This window comes from Apium graveolens, chromosome 6 (assembly GCF_009905375.1).
Source record: "Apium graveolens cultivar Ventura chromosome 6, ASM990537v1, whole genome shotgun sequence".
NCBI lineage: Eukaryota > Viridiplantae > Streptophyta > Magnoliopsida > Apiales > Apiaceae > Apium > Apium graveolens.
The window spans coordinates 261,339,561-261,360,506 of NC_133652.1; the positions used below are offsets into that span (position 1 = coordinate 261,339,561).

Consider the following 20,946-nt stretch of genomic DNA (forward strand, 5'->3'; position numbering starts at 1 on the left):
TGGGAGGATCACCGCGCTGAATCGATTTGTTTCCAAATATTCTGACAGATGCAAGGAATTCTTCAAGGTGATTAAGTTGGCAGGGAAAGACTTTGTATGGACACCAGAATGTAAAGAGGCTTTCAGAAAGATCAAGGAGCAACTGGAAAACCCTCTCATGCTGTCAAAACCGTTAGATGGAGAATCTCTAGTACTGTACCTCGTAGTGTCTGAGTATTCAATCAGCGCAGTTCTGGTAAGAGAGGAAGATGGGCAGTAGTCACCAGTGTACTACGTGAGCAAGCGGTTGCACGATGCTGAAACTCGCTACACAAGCATGGAAAAGCTGGTTTATGCCCTGATCCTTGCATCAAGGAAATTACGGCCATATTTCGAAGCCCATAGAGTTGAAGTCCGTACGGCATACCCGCTACGGCAAGTCCTTCACAAACCAGAGTCATCGGGAAGAATGCTGAAGTGGGCTATGGAGTTGGGACAGTTTGATTTGGAGTATGTTCCCCGGACAGCGATTAAAGGACAAGCCTTAGCTGATTTCTTGTTGGAATTTGATTCAAAAGTTGATGACAAAGCTTTAGTGATGCTACATCCACCTCATATTGAGGAGTCTATGGAGGAATTTCCACATCCCTGGTGGATCTTGCATGTAGATGGGGCAGTTAACAATGGAGGAGCAGGTGCGGGTATAGTACTCGTGTCTCCAAAAGACCATCATCTGATGAGCGCAATTCATTTCAAGTTTTATGCAATAAATAATGATGCGGAATATGAAGCGTTGATTAATGGCCTAAAGATCGCTTTGGAAATGGGAGTACGAAACTTAATTGTGAGGAGTGACTCAGGGCTGGTGGTGAATCAGGTGAATGGGGGATTTCAAGCACGAGGCCCACGAACAGAATTATACTTGAGATGCACACAGCGCCTGATTGGGATGTTCAAAGAAGTTAGGTTGGAATGTGTGCCACGGGAGAAGAACAGTAACACGGATGCTCTAGAAAAAATGGGGTCGCAACAAGAGGCTGTGTTGTTAGGATCCATACCCCTTGAGATCCAGGAGATTCCTAGTATCCCAGAGATAGAAATTATGCAGGTGGATAAGGCTCCCAAGGAAACATGGATGACGCCCATTCTGGCTTACATTCATAAGGGAACACTCCCCGAGGATAAGTTCAAAGCTCGTCGACTCCGCTATCAGGCTGCAAGGTATGTGGTGTACGACGAAGTTCTGTACAAGAGAGGCTTCAATCAACCGCTGCTTAGATGTGTTGATGAAGAAGAAGGAAATTATATCTTAAGGGAAATGCATGAAGGGATCTGTGGCAATCACTCGGGGGGTAGCTCGTTGGCAATGAAAGTTTTACGCCAAGGATATTATTGGCCTACAAAGAAAGAGGATGCTGCAAATTTTCTCAGGGCATGCGATCGCTGCCAGCGCTTTGCAAACTACTCATCTATGCCAGCGACGCTCTTGACGTCTATGATAAGCCCGTGGCCATTCGCCATGTGGGGGATAGATCTTATTGGGGAGTTGCCTAAGGCTAAAAGGGATGTCAAGTATGCGGTGGTCGCAGTTGACTATTTTACTAAGTGGGCAGAGGCTATGCCATTTGGCAACTATCACGGCAAAGAAAGTCAAAGATTTCATCTTCAACTCTATTGTTTGCAGGTTTGGTATTCCTTACAAACTTGTCTCTGACAACGGGAAGCAGTTCGACAGCAAGGAATTACGGCAATTATGTGAGGACTTGAAAATTAAGAAGAAGTTTGCAGCGGTCTATCATCCTCAAAGTAATGGACAGACAGAGGCCGTGAATAAAATAATAAAGCACACCCTTAAGACCAAACTGGAAGAGCGCAAAGGGAATTGGCCTGAGGAAATCCCGAAAGTGATGTGGTCCTATAACACTACTCCACGATCTACTACGGGAGAAACTCCGTTTATGCTGACTTACGGCTATGAAGCTATGGTCCCCGTGGAAGTTGGTTCGGGGTCGCTTCGCAGAGATTATTACACGGAGGAGGATGCAGAGGTTAATCAAAGGCTTCATCTGGATCTTTTAGAAGAGACAAGGGAGAATTCTCAGCTGAGGCTTGCGGCGTATCAGCAACATGCCGCAAGGTATTATAACAAGAAGGTAAAGGGACAACTGTTAAAGGTAGGAGATTTGGTGCTCAGGAAGGTGATGCCAAATATGAAGAATCCCCAGCATGGAGTGTTTGGAGCTAATTGGGAAGGACCATACAAGATAAAAGCCATCTTGTGGAAAGGAACTTATCACCTTGTGGATATGGAATGAAAGTTGGTTCCGCGAGCTTGGAACGTGGAACATCTCTGGAAGTATTATCAGTAAGGCGCGGCTTTGGCCCCTTATATATCTTTTTTAGGGCTATGCCTAGACTATAGACTAGAATTAAATAAATTCCTCCTAGCCTATGGGGGTAGTGCATGTACTACTTATCTTAGAACTAGTTGAAGGGTCATTTTTTCGAATAAATTCCCCACAGAGCATAGTAGCCGTGGGACTGGTGCACTTTTGACACCATAGTGCATTATTAATGAAAACTTTGAAATTTTCCAAAAGTAATTTGCTTGTTAGTTTACTTGGTGGCATGACGCGTCCAAGCCATAGGGCGCGCCCTTATTGATAGAACTGAGACGTGTACTATTTCCAAGGACGCGCTCGAGTTATCTTGGTTGATGGTCTGATAATTTTGTGTTTCTTTAAAACATAAATAAAAGGGAAGACGCGTCCTTGCTTAGGACGCGCCCCAAATGCACTTGTGCCTTCAGATAAGACACAGAAACAAAAATACACTATCCAGACGATTCAGGAAAAAAAACGGCGCGTCCAAATACAGAGGACGCGCCCATTAATGACACCTGCTTGACATGTGATAGTAGAAAGAGTAACAGTATTACAAAAGGTGACGCGTCCTAAGCCCAGGACGCGCCTATATGTAGGTCAAGGTAAAGTGATAAAGTAGAAGACATGCATAGAGGTAAATTAAAGAGAAGTATCATAAAAATGTGCAAGCAAATGAAGTTCAAAAGTAATCATTACAATTTGCAAGGCTTAAGGGGCCCGCACCCTTAAAATAGTTCAGGTAGTAACTTCATGAATAAACATAGGACGCGTCCTAAGCAGGAGGCACGTCCTGAGGCTTGTCTTGGTCGCCTGCAGGAGGAGGTTGAGTGTAATAACCCCAATTTTTGGGAAATTTTGAAACCCTTATGAATAGTGTTTTTGCTGAATGAGAAAACTTTTCATGCCACCCTATGTAGGGGTTCTGATATGGATATTCTGAGATTTTATTAGTACTTTATATGGGATATAAGTGTATGTAAAGATCGTCAGAATCCAAATCCGAACACTTTGATTTTTCCCGGAAATACACTAGATACGGAGAGAATTGAGTATAAGGTAACAGGATAAAAAGGATTTAAATTAAAGGATTATAATAGAGGATCGTAAAAAGGAATATAATGTATTGAGAAAGGTTGAGGGAACCTAAGTAATAAGATCCCGGGTATGATCCTTCAAACGATAAACGAGAACGAACGTTAAGCGAACCGTATAACAGATCAGCGATCATTAGGCAAACAATTAGGAAGTTAATCAAAGGGATTAGAGAGAGTGATGTCACCCAACCAATGAGAAGAGGACAAGGAGGGAAGGATGACATCACCACATGACATAGGCATGACATGGGAAGGAAGGAGGTGTGGTTGAATGAGAACCACACAAATTCAAGGGCAACAAGGTAATTGACTAAATCAAACACAAAATCAAGTCAACCAAGCCAAGAAAATCATTTTTCATCAAAATAAAAAAGAAACCAAGGCATTGTTCATCTTTTGCTCTCGGCTTTTTAGCTTTTTAAAGGGCAAGAATTTCAAAATCAAAGATCCAAGCTTCCTAAATTGGTGAGTTAATTCCCTAATCATCCTTATGCTTAGTTAGGGCTATATCATGAGTTTAAGCCATTAATTCCTTCTCAATCTTCTTCATTTAATCAAAGAAGAAGACTATGAATAGTGTTTTCAAGATTTTAACTTGAAATTTTTCTTGATTTCCTTGAAGATCCAAGCATTTCTAAGACTTCTCAAGGCTTCTTAAGGCTTCCTAGCTCCTCCCACCACTTCAAGGAAGGTATATCATCTCCAAACCCTAGATTCCTATGTATTATAAGATGATTTTGATTAGTAGGGTGATATTGTAGCTTGATGTTTGTGATTTAGAGTTTGGGAGTGAAATGGTATTGAAATGGAATGGTAAATGTTGTTGTTTTGATTAAAAGAACTTAAGTATGGTTAAAGTTAAGCTTAGGCATAAGTATGAATGTTAAAATTGAATTGGTTGGGGTTGTTATGATGTGATAAGGATGGATGTTGGTTGTATGTTGGATTGAGGTTGAATTGGGTTGGTTATGAATGGTTTAAAATTGGGAAATCGCGTAAACATAGCCGTCGTAACGTCCGATTTTCTTTAGACTGTTTTTGTGCATAACATTAGGACCCGAGAACCCCCTGCTAGATTATGACCATTGCCATGTCTAGATAGCTCATGTTACGAGCTTCGTTTTGATATGTAGTTCGTTCGATTCCGATGCACGGTTTAGGAGAAACGACCGTTTCAAGTAACGGTATTTCGCGAACGAAACTTTTCCCTCGCCTTACTTTGAAACATAGGTTAAAGACCAAAAAGGACTAATTGAAGTATGAAACATTTATGGTAAGTGTGTTAGGCAGTTGGTAAGACACTCGCGAAGGAATCGCCTTAAAACTCGTAAAGGTTAAATTATTAAAAATGGTGGAGCTGAGGGTACTCGAGTGACTTAAGTGAATCAGTAAGCGCAAAATAAGCGTTAGAGTCTAAGTTAGTTAAAGTATAGATTTACAAGTGACTTTGGTTTAATTCCAACTTACTTGTTGTTTATAGGTTACCAAACTCGTCCCGAGCCTTTTATCACCCCAAGTCGCTCAGGCAAGTTTTCTACCCGTTATAACTGTTGTTGTGATGAATATATGTATTTGCATTATCTTGCGATAGATGCATGTTGGTTAATTAGCAAATGTTGTTATATATTGAAGCATGCTGCTATGGTATATATATATGCATGCCTGTTTCGTATTCTTTCCATATATAATTGTTGATAATACCTATGCTAGAGGATAGCGGTAACTTGCATATACCCTTAGTATAAGGACCCAAAAGGTGGAAATATTTTCTAAACCGGGAGTCGAGGATCCCGAGTAGATTTTGTATATATGTATATAAATATATATATATATACTTATATATATATATGGTTATGGTTTTCAAAACTATTAATCGAATAAGGTTATTCGATAACTTTATTTTATTTTATGAATATTATTTGAATATTCATTCGAGGGCTTATGACTCTTTTATATTATTTATTGAATATTATTTGAATATTCATTCGAGGGCTTATGACTCAGTTTATAATATTTAATGAATATTATTTGAATATTCATTTGAGGATCTATGACTCCGATTATTTGCTGAGATATATTCTTTATTTTATTAAAGAATAAGGTGTCAATAATCAAACTTATTTTCGATTATTCTTTATGGGAATATTATTTAAATAATAATATTCAGTCATTTTCTAAATATTCTGGGGACTGATTTACTTCATTAAATCAGCTTTACTCCAAACACTCTTTAAAGTGTTTTCGAGTCTTCAAAATGATTTTTAAAAGTTAGAGCGAATCCCAAAACTCATTTTTATATTTAAGATCTTCCTTTTTAAGGGGATTTAAATACTCGCTCAAAACCTGAGGGATCCGGCTCTATGGTGTATTTTATATTCGCAACACGGTTGCAGTTTTGGTAAATTAATTGATTACTTACCCAATGTTCGGGAAGTAAGTCCATCTATTGAGTCGGCATAAGCAACATGGGCTCAGTGGGCGTCCATGATAGTGTAAGTGGCTCAGTGGGAGTCCATCAAATGCATAAGTGGCTGAGTGGCAGTCCAGCATAAGGTCCTATTACGACCAGGGTGATGACCAGTGGGGAATTTGTCCATCTACTAGTAGAAAAGGTTACTTATGGGTATCTTTGCCTGATCAGCAAGATATCTGGTTTATGCCAAAATTCTTTTCCTTTCCAAACTTATTGGATATTGCAATTCTGTTCATACTTTACATGACAGAGGTTTTCAGGAAATGTATAAAGGAAGATGTATATGTGGATATATATATATATATATATATATATATATCAGAACTTAATGAAGTATGTCATAACTTCATTTCCTTTAATAATATTTTAAAGATTTAATCTATTCAAATCTTGTCTTGTAGTCTCATCTATGTGATGAACTGTTGAAAGCTCATTATACTTTGAACAATGGTAGTTCAAGTAGCTTTATAAATGATATAAGTGTAGTGAAGTATTTGGTAACTTCATCTTTTAAACTTATATCTAATTAATAATTGTCTTATGAATGACAAAGATTTTCATAAAAACGTTGAGACAAGGTTAGATATATGAGATCACCTTGCAACGATATTTTTTTATACAGTTATACACTGGGACTTTGTGTATATTATGCATGGAAGAGGACTTCCAATATTTTGAAAAGTATATATGTATATATACTGAATATTTTGCGACTTCATCGCATTAAGATATCAAACTTGGTTCATTTCTTTTGACCAAGACTTTCATGAGTATTATGAGTAGGCTCATATATTGTTAATCATTATAAATATTATTTTGGTGGGCTTGCTGCTCACCCTTGCTTTCTTCTTTCATCACACAACATCAGATAGATAAGATGAACAAGACCAAGCTCCCAATTCGCAAGCGGATAGGAAATGTTCCGCAGCTTTCTGGAAGCGTTGAGGCCGCTGTAGCTGAGGTAGAAATTACCAATAGGCTAAGTTTTCAACTAATAATGTACTAGACTTATGTATCTTTATCAATTGTAATAATGGCAAAGAAATGTAAATCTATTCAGAAACCTTTTTAAGGTGTATTGACATATAATTGTGGAATAAAATGACTTGTGATTATTTTTGGATATTCATCTCTGAGACTATAACTTGTGGTGTGTGTGTTTATTGTGGGGTCACAGTACAGAGTAGTTGATTGTGTATTAAGATCGGGAGTTATTAAGGGAAATGGAACTCGTGACAACCCGGATCCCCGACCCCGGATTTGGGGGTGTTACATTGAGTTTGAAGTGGAGAAGGAGCAGGAGACGCGTCCTCTTCTTCCAAGCCCAAAGAAATCCTTTTGCTCTTAATGGAATCTGCAACCCTGATTCTGAAGTCATTTACCCATATCTGGGTGTCTGCATCGAACTTAGAAAAAGAATAGTCTAGGTCATTTACAATAAATCCAGAGCACCATTCCTCGAATCCAGCTGCGAAGCAATTTTGATAGGCTAGCTTTTTCTCCTCTCTCCACCCATGCAGTCTTTCATCGTTTAAAGTGTCAAGCTCCAACCGCATGGTGGAATTCAGAGTGATAACACTATCCATTGCTTTCTCCACAGAAATGACATTACCCTCCAGTATGGCTTTCTCCCCCTCAAGATGCGCCTTGTCCTCCTACAAGCGCTTGATCTCGGCATCCTTTTCTTGGGCAAGCAGATTAATGTACTTTTCCAGAGATTTTATCTTGTCTTCAGCTTGGCTCTTTGCAGTATCCGTGGCATCAAGACGCGCCCTGAGTCTTGCAGACATGTTAGCACTTTGCCTGACGTGCGGATGAAACTCAGCTGCAACCCTCACCATTACCTCCTATGTCTGCTGCTCGGTTCTGAACCAACCCCTAACTTCATCCTCTATAAAAGCACCGGCTGAAGACGCGCCCAGATATCTGAGGACAAAGGATTGGTCATCAGGAACAATTTTTTGACGCTTCGAGGGCGCGTCCTCATTAACAGGGATGTCAGGTGCTGTGGTAGCCATGATCTTGGGGGAAGGTGGAGGAGTCGCAGCAGGAGTAGGATTTTTCACCTTCGGGTCAGGCTTTACGGGAGTTTGCTTCTTTACCCTTAGCTTCTTAGAAGCTCCAATAGCGAAACCTTTTGGGAGAGAAGCCATGTCTGGGATATAAACATGAAAAAATGTTAGTAAAATAAAGAAGACGCGTCCAGATGGTAGGACGCGCCCAGAGTATAATTTAAAGACATGTAAATGCATGAAGAAATGTCAAGCAAAATGAATGCAAAGATTTGAAAAATGCATGTGTGGATATGACGCGCCTTAAAGATATGACGCGTCCTACTTAAGAGCATATTGGATGTATAGGAAAGATATAAGTAACATGCTAATATCAGTCCTAGAATTTTATAAAGAGACGCACCCTGAAAATAAGGCGCACCCGAGATGAAAGCGCAGATGTAGGGGAACGTCTATAAATCAGGTTAATTTAAAGGGAAAAGGTAAGCATACAAATGGCGCGTCATAGAGTCATGTCGCGTCCTATACCTAATAATTCCTTACCTTACTTTAAGTCCACCTTTTTATTTATGTCTGGCTGAATAATTTCTGTGGCATGGAGCCCTTTGGATTTCTCAGAAGCAGTGAGAATGGGCTTCCCATTATGAAAATCTCGAAATTTGCAAAGAGAACCCACTCGTATGGACAAGGCTCCTATTTTCTTCAAATTCTCCTCAGTGATCATATCCTTGAGGTTAAAATGCTTCTCAGCATATTGCAATACCTTCTCTGCTCTCTTTTTCTTCCTTCCTGATAGTTCTCTCTGAGTTCTTTTATCTAGAGAAGAAAGTTGAAGGTTACAAAAAGAAAAGAGAGAAAGGCTACAAAATGGAAGACGCGCCCTGAGGGAAAGGACGCGTCCTAGACATTATGCTTACTTGGCTCTAAGTTGAAACGAACGCGCGTCCTTTTGACATCATAAATGTAGAAAATTGGATCCTTCCAGTCTCGTTCATGACTGATCTTGCCTTTATTAAATCCCTTATTGTTCAACCATTTGTTGACAACCAGGAAGTGGTACCCTGGAATGGACTTCCTGATGCTGAAAAAATAGCTGAGCTCTTTCATTGAGGGCGCGCCCAATCCCAGATTATGGTACATAATGTACAGAGCCCAATCTAACTTGTACGAGTTTGGGGATAGTTAGACTCGAGCCACATCGTACCACTTCAAAATTTTCTTGATGTACGGATGTAAGGGCGCGCCCACACCCAAGGAAATTAGTTTTGGTATGAGAACCATTCTGGGGATCCTTTGATTCACAATGTTAAAAATGTGTGGCCTCATTGTACGAAGAGGGCGCGCCCAGATGCCCTCCATATCATAGTATTTCATATGCCATTAGATTTCCCAGTCAGTTGCAGTAAAGTCAGGAGCTACACAGGCTAGCTTGCCTTCTTTTTTCCTTCTGGAATTTTTCTCTGCCTCAGTTAGAGCACCAAGCCTTGTCCAGTCACAATCCACTTCAACATCTGAAGGTTCCCAATGTTCCAGGGGAGGATCAGATTTCTTAGGGGACAGAGGATATGCCTCAGGGTCTGGAACCCTCTTTTCAAATTCACTTACACTAAGAGGGGACGCGTCCTGAGAAGCTGACGCGTCCTGAGAAGCTGACACGTCCTGAGAGGGAGGTGCGTCCTCGTCTGAAACAATCATGCGTAGGGGATGTTGGCTGGTTGTGGGTACAATTTCATCATCCATCCAATCTTCGATGGCAGCCCTAGCATGGAGAGTTGGAGTTCTTTTTCGTTTGAGTCCTTTCTTTTTCATTCTAGAGCTTATGGGGACGTGATCCATGGAATCGGAACTGGAATCAGACATTATAGAAGTCTTTGATTTGAGAGACTCAAAGACGCGTCTTTCTGCTTTAAGGAAGGTGCTCGTCCTGTGAGATTCAGGGAAGTCGGGTTTGAAAGAGATCAAGTGTGGGGAGTAAATCCCAAGGCGTTTGTTGAGAACTTTAAATGGATGGAAAGGTGACGAAGAAGACACATCCTCCAGCTGTAAAAGAAGGAAGAAAAATTTAAGGACGCGTTCACATAAAAAAATGAAGAGAAGGGAGATACTGGAAACGTGCGAGGGCGCGTCCTAAAAATCTATAGCAGGAGAGGCACTATAATGACGCGTCCTAGTAGGGTACTGGCCCTATATGATCTTTGTTTGGAACAACTTGAACATATGTCTTAAACAAGGGAATATAAGACGCGCCCTGACGGGAAGACGCGTCCGACGGGAAAACGTAACCATCTCTCGTATTCTTTTACCTAATTGAAAAGGCCCTGATGTGCAAGTGTGCAACTGCAGCATTTTGTGTGTGCAGCCATAATCTGCATTGTGCATCACAATTATTGCGTCTCTGTTTTTGTGTATTTTGTCTATAGATTTATCATGCATGAAGAAAGCTGTAGCAGGCGTAAAGTGGATGACGAGGTTCAAAAGGGTGCTATTCCTGCATATCTTATTGACCGTGATCCTCCTAACCGTATGAAGGTGTAATTACTGTACTTTCATATTCTTTGTTTGCGAGTAGCACTAATCTGAAATGGATTTATTTGGATGCATGTTTTTGGCAATGTAGATATTCTCAAACACCATAAAACAGAAGAGGAAAGAGAAAGCAGGGAAATGGGACGTTCCTTTGCCTAAGGTAAAGCTCCCTCTTTATAATAAAATCTATTATGCTTTGCATTAGTTTTCAGTTCCATTGCATATTTGCATCCTTAGCAGTACAAAGAACTGATATTTGTGAGGTTTGACTTTGGCCTTGGGTTTCTTTCTGTTTTCTTTTTGGTCAAGTTTGTGTCGTCGAAATGTAAATATTGTTCCAACTTATACAAACATATGTACCATGGGACAGATGAATCTACCTTGTAGAATATGTACTTCTTGTGCTTGTTGATATTCTTAAGTTCGTCTAAAGTTTAAATGGTGCAAACTTGATAATATAATACCTAAAACCACAATTAGAAAAATAAAACTATTGATATGTAATAATTACACTTGTGCATAATCAACGGGAGAATTTTTTAGAAGAGAATGGAAGAATCTACCTTCCTGACTTCTTTTAGTGCACGGCATGAACTCATGAATGCTGGAAATGTTTATCTTTATCCGCAGCCTTAATTTTTAAGTAATTCCTTGTTCACATAAATCTTATGCATGATTACGATAAGAACTAGCATGCATTCCAGAGCTGATGTCGTAACATTTGTGGTGTAGTGTTGTTATACATGTGTAGTTTATTCGATAGTTAATATATTACAAACTTGTTAAGGTGGGGTTGAAACTTGATGTTTCAAGTTAGGCCTGTGACTGAAGATGAGATGTTTAAAGTGATCAGAAGTGGTAAACGTAAAAGTGAGTATTCTGCATGGCACCTTATTAGAGAGTTCACTGATTATTGTATTAGTTGTTGAGTTATGTGAATTATAGCAGGATACTTAGTTGTATCTGCGTCTTGAGAAAACTGATATATACAAATGTATGTTTTGCTTTTATTGTGGATATGATAGTAGTATCATTGCCTCTTGTGCAGCCAAGCAGTGGAAAAGAATGCTCACTAAGGTAACATTTGTGGGACAAGGCTTTACAAGAAAGCCGCCAAAATACGAGCGTCTTATCCGTCCTTCTGGTTTGCGGTTTACAAAAGCCCATGTGACGCACCCTGATCTCAAGTGCACTTTTAATCTTGAAATGATTGGTGTGAAAAAGAACCCCAATGGCCCGATGTATACATCGCTTGGTGTTGTAACCAGAGGTACCATTATAGAGGTAAGCAATTGGTTGTGATGCCTTTTCATTGTCATGGAATATCTGATTTAGGTAGGTTTGCCGACCATTAATACTAATTGTATATTTCAGGTGAACGTTAGCGAACTAGGTCTCGTCACACCTGCTGGAAAAATTGTATGGGGTAAGAAAATTAAGTTTGGTTATAAAATCAACATAAACTTTCTTAAATGCTTCTGGTAGCTGATACGCAGATCTTTAATCTTTACAGGAAAGTACGCACAAGTGACAAATAACCCTGAGAACGATGGTTGCATCAATGCGGTCCTCCTAGTCTGATTGTAGAAATCCAAACAAAGCAGTATAATTTTAATACATACATTTTGCTTGTTTCCCTCAATAATTTGAAACATTTGATACGGAAAAGTAGTATTTGTTTATTATCATTTATTGATTAGTTGGTGTTTCACTTATTTGAAATAAATAACTAGTGAAAAGTTAGTTCTAACTTATAAGCAAGCTATTGAAAAGGTCGGGGATAATGGATGCCTCCAGCTAACAATGTTATCAAAGTTACATTAGATGTTATCAAAATTAACATTGGCGCTGGGCTATTAAAATAAAAATCAAAACGAATGGAAATGGAATGGTGGCTAGAAATTATATGGCCATGGTATTAATATATGTTAAATCCTTCTTTAATGTGCAGAAACTTAAGGTTACTGCAGCTGAGCTAGTTCATGGCTATTAAGCATTAAAAGGAATGTTTCGAAATGGAATTTGATTGTTACTTCTTTAAAAATTTAGTCTGGATTCTGGAAACAGGAAGACGATTTCAGTGATTTTGATGCCTTTGTAAGATTGTACAGAGGAAGGCTATCACAAAGACCTCAACAGCATTATATTGGATACCAGAGATCAAAGTCCTATTTCTTTAGAAAAATTAAATAAACTGAATCAAAACTTTATGCGTATTGATATCAATCAGACATGTAAAATGAACCAAAAATCTTTTTATTAAAAAAAAAAGAACTTGTTTCAAATCCTCCAACCATGGGGGTAATTAAGCATCCATCAAAACACAGGTAATGTTATGACATCAAAACAACCAAGCTAACAGTACATTAACAGCTTAATCAACTTCTTCAATCTTAGGGCCTGCACCAGCACCGCCAGCAGGACCATCTTCATCCATAGCTCCACCCATTCCACCAGCACCGCCTTGGTACATCTTTGCAATGATGGGGTTGCATATGCCCTCCACTTCCTTCATTTTATCTTCAAATTCATCAACCTCTGCCAACTGATTTGCATCAAGCCACTGAATAGCTTGATCAATTGCATCCTCGATCTTCTTTTTGTCCGCAGCTGCAAGGCTTGAGCTTATCTTCTCATCTTTGATGGTGTTCCTCATGTTGTAAGCATAGTTTTCCAGAGAATTCTTGGCTTCCACCTTCTTCTTGTGCTCCTCATCCTCGTTTTTGTACTTCTCTGCTTCCTGCACCATTTTCTCAATCTCATCCTTGGAGAGCCTTCCTTTGTCATTAGTGATTGTGATCTTGCTTTTCTTTCCAGAAGTTTTGTCCTCAGCAGAGACATTCAATATACCATTTGCATCAATGTCAAAGCAAACAGTAATCTGAGGCACACCTCTTGGAGCAGGTGGAATACCAGAGAGCTCAAACTTACCCAGCAAATTGTTGTCTTTTGTTCTTGCTCTCTCACCTTCAAAAACCTGGATCAACACTCCAGGTTGATTATCAGCATAAGTTGAGAACACCTGCTCCTTCTTTGTTGGGATGGTTGTGTTTCGCGGGATCAAAACAGTCATCACCCCACCATCAGTTTCCAAACCAAGTGACAGAGGAGTCACATCCAGAAGCAACAGATCTTGCACCTTCTCATTTCCCTCCCCGCTCAATATTGCAGCCTGGACGGCAGCACCGTAAGCCACAGCCTCGTCGGGGTTAATGCTCTTGCAAAGCTCCTTTCCATTGAAAAAGTCCTGCAAAAGTTGCTGGACCTTTGGAATCCTAGTAGAACCACCAACAAGCACAACATCATGGACAGAGTTCTTGTCCATTTTAGCATCCCTCAAACACTTCTCAACCGGCTCCATACACTTTCTGAACAGATCCATGTTCATTTCCTCAAACCTTGCCCTAGTAATTGTTGTGTAAAAGTCAGTTCCTTCAAACAAAGAATCAATCTCAATAGTTGTCTGAGCAGTGGAAGAAAGAGTTCTCTTCGCCCTCTCGCACGCAGTCCTCAATCTCCTCAATGCTCTAGCATTGCCACTAATATCCTTCTTGTTCTTCCTTTTGAACTCTTGAACAAAGTGGTTCACCATCCTGTTATCAAAATCTTCTCCACCCAAATGAGTATCACCAGCCGTGGCTTTAACCTCGAAAATACCCTCTTCAATAGTCAGAAGAGAGACATCAAATGTTCCTCCGCCAAGATCAAAGATAAGCACATTTTTCTCACCAACACTACTAGACTTCTTATCCAAACCATAAGCAATTGCAGCTGCAGTGGGTTCATTGATGATCCGCATCACGTTAAGACCTGAGATAACACCAGCATCCTTTGTTGCCTGCCTCTGGGAATCATTAAAGTAAGCAGGTACAGTAACGACAGCATTCTTCACAGTTTTGCCAAGATAAGCCTCAGCAATCTCTCTCATCTTGGTGAGAACCATGGAAGAAATTTCTTCTGCAGCAAACTGTTTTTCTTCACCCTTGTAATTGACAACAATCATTGGCTTGTCAGCTGGTCCCGGAACAACCTTAAAAGGCCACAATTTCATGTCAGCCTTCACCGAAGCATCATCAAACCTCCTTCCAATCAACCGTTTTGCATCTGAAAATACACAATTCATAAATTCCCAGTCAGATCACAATTTTTATAACATAATATACTTTAAAATCACACAGCATTACATGATAAAATTGAACACCGTTTATCCAGATCATGACACAATCATCCGGACAAAGGCACTAAAGTATCGATACACAACATTACCATCCACAAATTAATTAAAGGAGTAACTAACTAATCTCAGGCAATTCTATACAAGAGAACTGTAGGCCACAACCATACACTGGAACACACACACATACACAAATATAAACCTATTCACATTTTCATTAAATTCCTTATCTAGCAACAAAATTCGATAAAATACACTACCTCTGTCATGTTAGTCAAAAAAAAATTATTAATCAATCGAGATTATTTATCGATTAAAAATCCGTAACCTTCTCTAAAATTACCAAACACAGACAGTAAAGAAAGCTCGATTAAAATGTCCACATAACAGCATAGAGACACGCACAATCGCTTGTTAAAAATTACAAAGCCAGACCTAATAAATTGCAAGTATTAAACTTACATTTTCACATCCATTCTATACACAAAGACACACAATCAATCAATCACATATATAAATCAGGCATTAAACAAACTAATCAATAAAAAAGAAAAAAGAGGAAGGATCTAGAACATACCGAAAACAGTATTGATGGGATTCATAGCGACCTGATTATTAGCAGCGTCACCAATCAACCTTTCAGTATCAGTAAAAGCTACATAAGACGGCGTCGTTCTGTTCCCCTGATCATTCGCTATGATCTCCACTCTATCGTGTTGCCAGACGCCCACACACGAGTACGTTGTTCCCAAATCAATTCCGACTGCTGGTCCTTCGCTTTTTCCCGCCATTCTTCTTCACCTTAAACCTATTACAATTTTTTTTATCGAGATTTAAGAATAATCGATCGTATGTCGTTTGTGTCTGTAATTCTGAGTGCCTTGATCGGAGAGACGGGAGGGGTTTATAAAGGACAAAGATTGTTCATTCCAGAATGTTCTTAATTATTTCTGGGACCTTCTGTTCTCATTTTGGTTAACCTCTTAACTCTTAATTACTCCCGCGTTTTTGTATTAGTCTAGTAGCTTCCAGGCTTTTCCTTTCCTTCCCTTCTCATTAGCATTCAATTCAATAGACACTACTTAAGTTTTATAATTAATAATTAATAATTAATAATTATCTTAAAACTCGTGCAATTTTCTTTACTATTATATAATTTTATAATTTAATTGTAAACAAATATTTTAGGACATATATTTAAAAAATAATTAATGGCATATTTTGAAAATAATTATATACAACATATATCCTCGCCCGTTTTTAAAAAAATGAAGCATTTTAGACAGTAAATACTCTGCACCAAAAATCCGAATCCGAAAAATCCGTCTGATCTGATCCGAAAAAAATCTAGTAAAAATCAGATCTGAAAAAAGCCCAGCCCGGCCCGGCCCGGTTCGGTAAAAGCCCATATTTAGGCCCGATTTGGAAAAAATCCCGGCCCGATCCGGATAAAAACTCGGCCTGACTTATCGGGCTTGTTAAAAGCTCGAATTTTATGTTGATTTTTAATAAATATTTGAATAGAATATTGAAAAAATTATACCTTATCCAAATTTATTTTATAAATGAATATAATTTCGAATATAAAACCCTAAATTTCTAATAAATTCTTTAGAGAATTTATAGTTACACATCTTTTACTTATACGTGAACACCTTTAATTAATAATAAGATCGAATTACCGAGATGTAAATTTAAAAATCCGGATTTTGTAAAGCCCGACCCGATCTGATTTTTGTGCATCTCTACATGTAATGTACGTTTTTAAAAATTTTCAAAAGTTTTAATATATTTATTTTTGACATTATTGCAATTTTGTTTTTATTTTTGATAGTTTGTTGTAACATTGTGAATGGAACTCAGTTAGGAAATCACGAAGAGACTCTCCCTTTTTATGTCGGATAATCATCAAATAGGCAGTGATCTTTTCATCAGTCAGCCCCGTGAGGATATGTGAGAAAGAATCTGCCCCGCACAACGTCGTAGTATCCTTAAAACTCATATTTACGTCGAACACATTGACAAAATCATTAAGGTCGTCGATTTCGTCAAATTGACTAATAGTTAAAAATTTTAAATCAAAGTCAATACGTGCAAAGTCCTTGATTTAGCTATGACGCCTCAGTCTCTAGGCCCCTTTAGTTCAATGTCCACATAATTATTGGGCTCGAGGCTTCAAGGTTCTTGTCACCTACAACAAGATGGGGGTGAAGCTGAGGATTCGTCATAATCTTCCGATATAATCCAAGTACATTCGTGCTCTTCTGTTTGATGCTCAGTTGTCTCATATTCAGATCCTGAATGGTTCCACTAGGGGTGGAAATTTGATCCCAAACCTAATTAACCAACCCAATCCAACCCAAAATTTGGGTTTTTGGATCAACGCAAAATCACACATAAAAATATGGATGTAGGTTGGGTTTTAAGCACATATTTAGTGTCGAGTTTGGGTTGAAAACTGAGACATTCATTTTTCATCCATATATTCACTCTTTTAGTGATTCAGCATTGATTTCCGACGTGATAACCTGTTATACACACATATGGATGTACTGTACTTAAGGGGAGTGATGTACGTATTTTTTGGAATGTCATTTAATATTAATAGCCCTCGTATGTATTAACAAGCCGTGTATATCTTATGAGTATGACTTATGAACTATGATGCAAACAGTAAGATTCATATCCCGACATTAACTTTCTATACCTCCGTACACAACAAATAATTGGGATACATATACTTCTGTATAATTTGTGAAAAAATTTGGATTACCCATGTTTGACCCAAACTATATTTAAACTCTATTTAAATTAAATATGGGCGAAATATGATTTTGGGTCATGACCCAATCCAAATCCCTTTTTAATTACCCAAAACCAACCCATGTCCATTTTTTGTCATCCATAGGTGCCACTCTAGTTGAAGGCGGTGAATCTCTCATTTGTGAGCAATTTTCGGTTCGAGGAGTTGTCTCTCGCAATCAAGTTTTAGAAGCTCGTCCATGGACGTTATTTTGAAGCCTCAGTCTTGAGGTTCTTTAGTTTTTTTTGCAGTTTTTCTAGATGAAGGCGAGCATCACAAAAAAACACGAGATTTCCACTGACAGTGGGCACTATGGTCCGCTCATCGCCTCGAGGTAGACTGTAACGTCTGAAAAATATTATGTAATTATTTTTATCAATAAATAATTATTATGTGATTATTATGTGAATTTTTGGTGAATTATTTGATGACTTATATTAATATTTGGGTGTGGATATCTGATAAAATTAGGATACTTTAATTTTTAATTATCCAGAATAAAATATAGATAATTTTGGTATTTTTCTGGGAATTTTTGGATTGTTATGTGATTTTATGAGGATTTATAGAATTAATAATAATTATTTTACGTAATTATAAAATTACTTTTTAGAATCAGAAATTTTTCCACTTCAACCGTTTTTGCGTTTTTTAAAACCCGAAACTCTTCCGAAAACTCCTTTCAAACATAATCTGATAATTCTGAACACTTTTCATGTTTTGACTTTTTCGATCTGGAGTACGGTATGACCCGTACGAGTCCCGGCGTGAAATTTTTGATACGCTAATCATTTTATAGATCAATAAAAATTCGTATTCTCAGAAGGCGAGATATTATTACCTTGTTTTCGTGTAAAGTGTTGTAAGTCATATGTCATAGCCTATTTGTATATTCGAGGATTCAACTCAACTCAAATAAGAATGTAATAAGTAAATAGTGGATCGACCGTCAAAGAGATCTCGCAAAGTAATATCTGTCAAAGGATTCAGAGACAATGTTCATCTACAGACTTGAGGAGTTAATTCACTGGAAGAAGTTCAAGAAGTTGATCATGCCTCAGTGATAATAAATCAAGATCGTGGATTTAATCAAGTGACAGAGATCTCGTCAGAGTATCAATTAATTACAAGGATTTAATCTGAAGAAAATCAAAGTGTCAGAGTCAAGACATGAAGAAACGTCACGAAAGTTAGTCACTCATGAACCAGACAGTACATCGAGTGTCAACGTTGAAGTGGTGGAATTGATTCATAATTTTCAGTGATTTTCAGAAGATTTGCAGAAGAATGGTTGCTGCTCAAGACTAGAATTAATTCTCTATTAATTAATTGAGTCATCTAATTTAATTAAGAAAATAAATTATATCTGCGAAGAATAATTTATTTATTAATTGAATTAATTGATTAATTAATTCTGAATTAATTCTAGGAATTTTAGGAATTTTCAGAAGTTTAATTGGATTAAATTCAAGCATTAAATCAGCAAGACAATTGAAAATGAACTAGCATGACAATCAGGATTGTCATACCGATTGTCATGCTAGGCCATATTCAATTGTTACACCGAAAGTTACTCTAGGAGGGTAATTGTCTTGCTAGTTCATTCTGATTGTCTTGCTAGTTCATTCAGATTGTCTTGCTAGTTCATTCAATTGTCCTACCGAAAGTCTTGCAAGCTTAAAGGATTGTCATTCCAATTCAATTGAATCAGCTGATTGATTAAATAGAAGCAGAGAAGCAGCATATCATTTTTAACTCAATCAAAATACACACAAGTCAAGAACAAAAGAAAGCAGCCGCCTTTGAAATATAACATTCTTCATCTGCAGAAATTCAAGATCAATTTCTAGTTTGTTAATGTTAAATCCAAACCACTAGAATTATTTATCTTGTTCTTGTGTAACAATCTAGCGGATCAAAATCCCTAGAACTTAATCTCAAATTGCGTTTAGCATTTGAATCTTTTTATTACAAAAATAGAAAAAGTTCATGTCGAATTTATTCTAGATTTGTGATAATTGATTTGAGATTAATACCTTGTAATCGATACAGTTGTTGTAACACCTTTCAAGTTTAATAATATTTTTATTTAACTTGAATTTTGTTTCACATTTTTTATTCCGCATTTTATTCGATTATTTGGTACTGTTTGTATTCAACCCCCCTTCTACAAACACATTGGGACCTAACAATTGGTATCAGAGCCTTCTGATTAACGAACAAATCAAGATCCTAGACTTTTGTGATTTTTCAACTCCTTGAATTTTTATTTATTCAAAAATTCATAATGACTTCACATAAAGTTGGAACCGTTAAAATTCCACAATTTGATAAAGAGAATTATATCATGTGGAAGAAGAAGATGCTATTATTTTTACAAGTTGCAAATCCCAAATATTCAAACTTGTTAAAGAAGGGTATAAAAACTCCGATGGTTATTGAACCGGAGGTAATAATAGATGGTGTGGTGACTACTGAAGCTAGAACCTATCCAAAAGAGCCTGAAGATTTTACTCCTGCTGAGAAGGAAGAAGCCTCCTTGGATGCCAGCCTTCAATTAATATTAATTGATTCCCTTGATCCCTTGATGAACAGACATGTGATGAACTGTAAAAATTCCAAACACATGTGGGAAACTATTGAGGTGATTAATGAAGGCACAGAGGAAGTTAGGGAGAACAAGTTGGAAATCCTAACCTCTGAATATGAACATTTCAAATCAAATCCAGGAGAAGGAATTACTGAAGTGTTTGAGAGGTACAATGCGTTGATCAACAACCTGAACATCAATGGAAAGTATTATTCAATCAGGGAGGTCAACAAAAAGTTCCTTTTAACACTGCCAGCTCATCTTGAACATAGAATCACTGCCATTAGAGAAGCTAGAGATCTGAGTGAGATTTCTTTGGACAGGCTCTATGGAGTGTTAAAAACCTATGAGTTGGAGCAGATTCAACAGAAGGAAGTCTACGGGAAGGATAGAATGGTCAGCACATCTACTGCACTTGTAGCTGAAGGTCAACAACAACAACAATCTCAACAGTTAGAAAGAATGGTACAGTTTTCCAAGGGTGAGGAAAATGAGTTAGTAGCAGAATATGATCCTCCTACTACAAATCAATCAAGTGATGATTTTTATTCCTTGGAAGAGCTGGAGCAATTGGAAGATGAATCAATGGCCCAAATTGTCAAGAGATTCTCCCATGTCAGATTCAGGAGGAATCCCAAGCTTAAGTACAAGTCCAACTACAACAAATTCCAGAAAGGTGGATCTTCATCCTCTAACACCAGCAGTGGTGGGTACAAAACAGGGATGGTTGATCGAAGCACCATTAGATGCTATAACTGCAATGAGTTGGGACACTTTGCCACAGAATGTAGGAAGCCAAAGCAAGTAAGAAAGAACTCTGAAAGGGCTTATCTGGCAAAGGGAAGAAGCTGGGATGATACTGACAGTGAAGATGAAGATGAAGGAAATCTTGCTCTTATGGCTATTGATGG

At 38.1% G+C, this 20,946-nt stretch overlaps 4 protein-coding genes across 4 annotated transcripts; 3 read left to right on the top strand and 1 right to left on the bottom strand.

Moving 5' to 3' along the window:
* Nucleotides 1–316: 316 nt before the first annotated feature.
* Nucleotides 317–1,693, top strand: LOC141665957 (uncharacterized). Its single transcript, XM_074471944.1, has 2 exons — nucleotides 317–643; nucleotides 737–1,693. Exons 1-2 carry the CDS (start codon nucleotides 317–319, stop codon nucleotides 1,691–1,693), a joined length of 1,284 nt encoding a protein of 427 aa, XP_074328045.1.
* Nucleotides 1,694–1,961: 268 nt separating this feature from the next.
* Nucleotides 1,962–2,294, top strand: LOC141665958 (uncharacterized). The gene has a single exon (XM_074471945.1). The coding sequence runs from the start codon at nucleotides 1,962–1,964 to the stop codon at nucleotides 2,292–2,294; it is 333 nt and encodes a 110-aa protein (XP_074328046.1).
* Nucleotides 2,295–9,776: 7,482 nt separating this feature from the next.
* On the top strand, nucleotides 9,777–12,117 carry LOC141665959 (uncharacterized). Its single transcript, XM_074471946.1, has 7 exons — nucleotides 9,777–9,868; nucleotides 10,363–10,471; nucleotides 10,560–10,633; nucleotides 11,286–11,338; nucleotides 11,517–11,752; nucleotides 11,843–11,894; nucleotides 11,982–12,117. Exons 1-7 carry the CDS (start codon nucleotides 9,777–9,779, stop codon nucleotides 12,047–12,049), a joined length of 684 nt encoding a protein of 227 aa, XP_074328047.1. The 3' UTR covers nucleotides 12,050–12,117.
* Nucleotides 12,118–12,708: 591 nt separating this feature from the next.
* On the bottom strand, nucleotides 12,709–15,592 carry LOC141667243 (heat shock cognate 70 kDa protein-like). Its single transcript, XM_074473653.1, has 2 exons — nucleotides 15,220–15,592; nucleotides 12,709–14,572 (listed from the first exon to the last, which is right to left on the bottom strand). The coding sequence occupies exons 1-2, from the start codon at nucleotides 15,431–15,433 to the stop codon at nucleotides 12,843–12,845; spliced, it is 1,944 nt and encodes a 647-aa protein (XP_074329754.1). The 5' UTR covers nucleotides 15,434–15,592; the 3' UTR covers nucleotides 12,709–12,842.
* Between the last annotated feature and the right edge of the window lie 5,354 nt (nucleotides 15,593–20,946).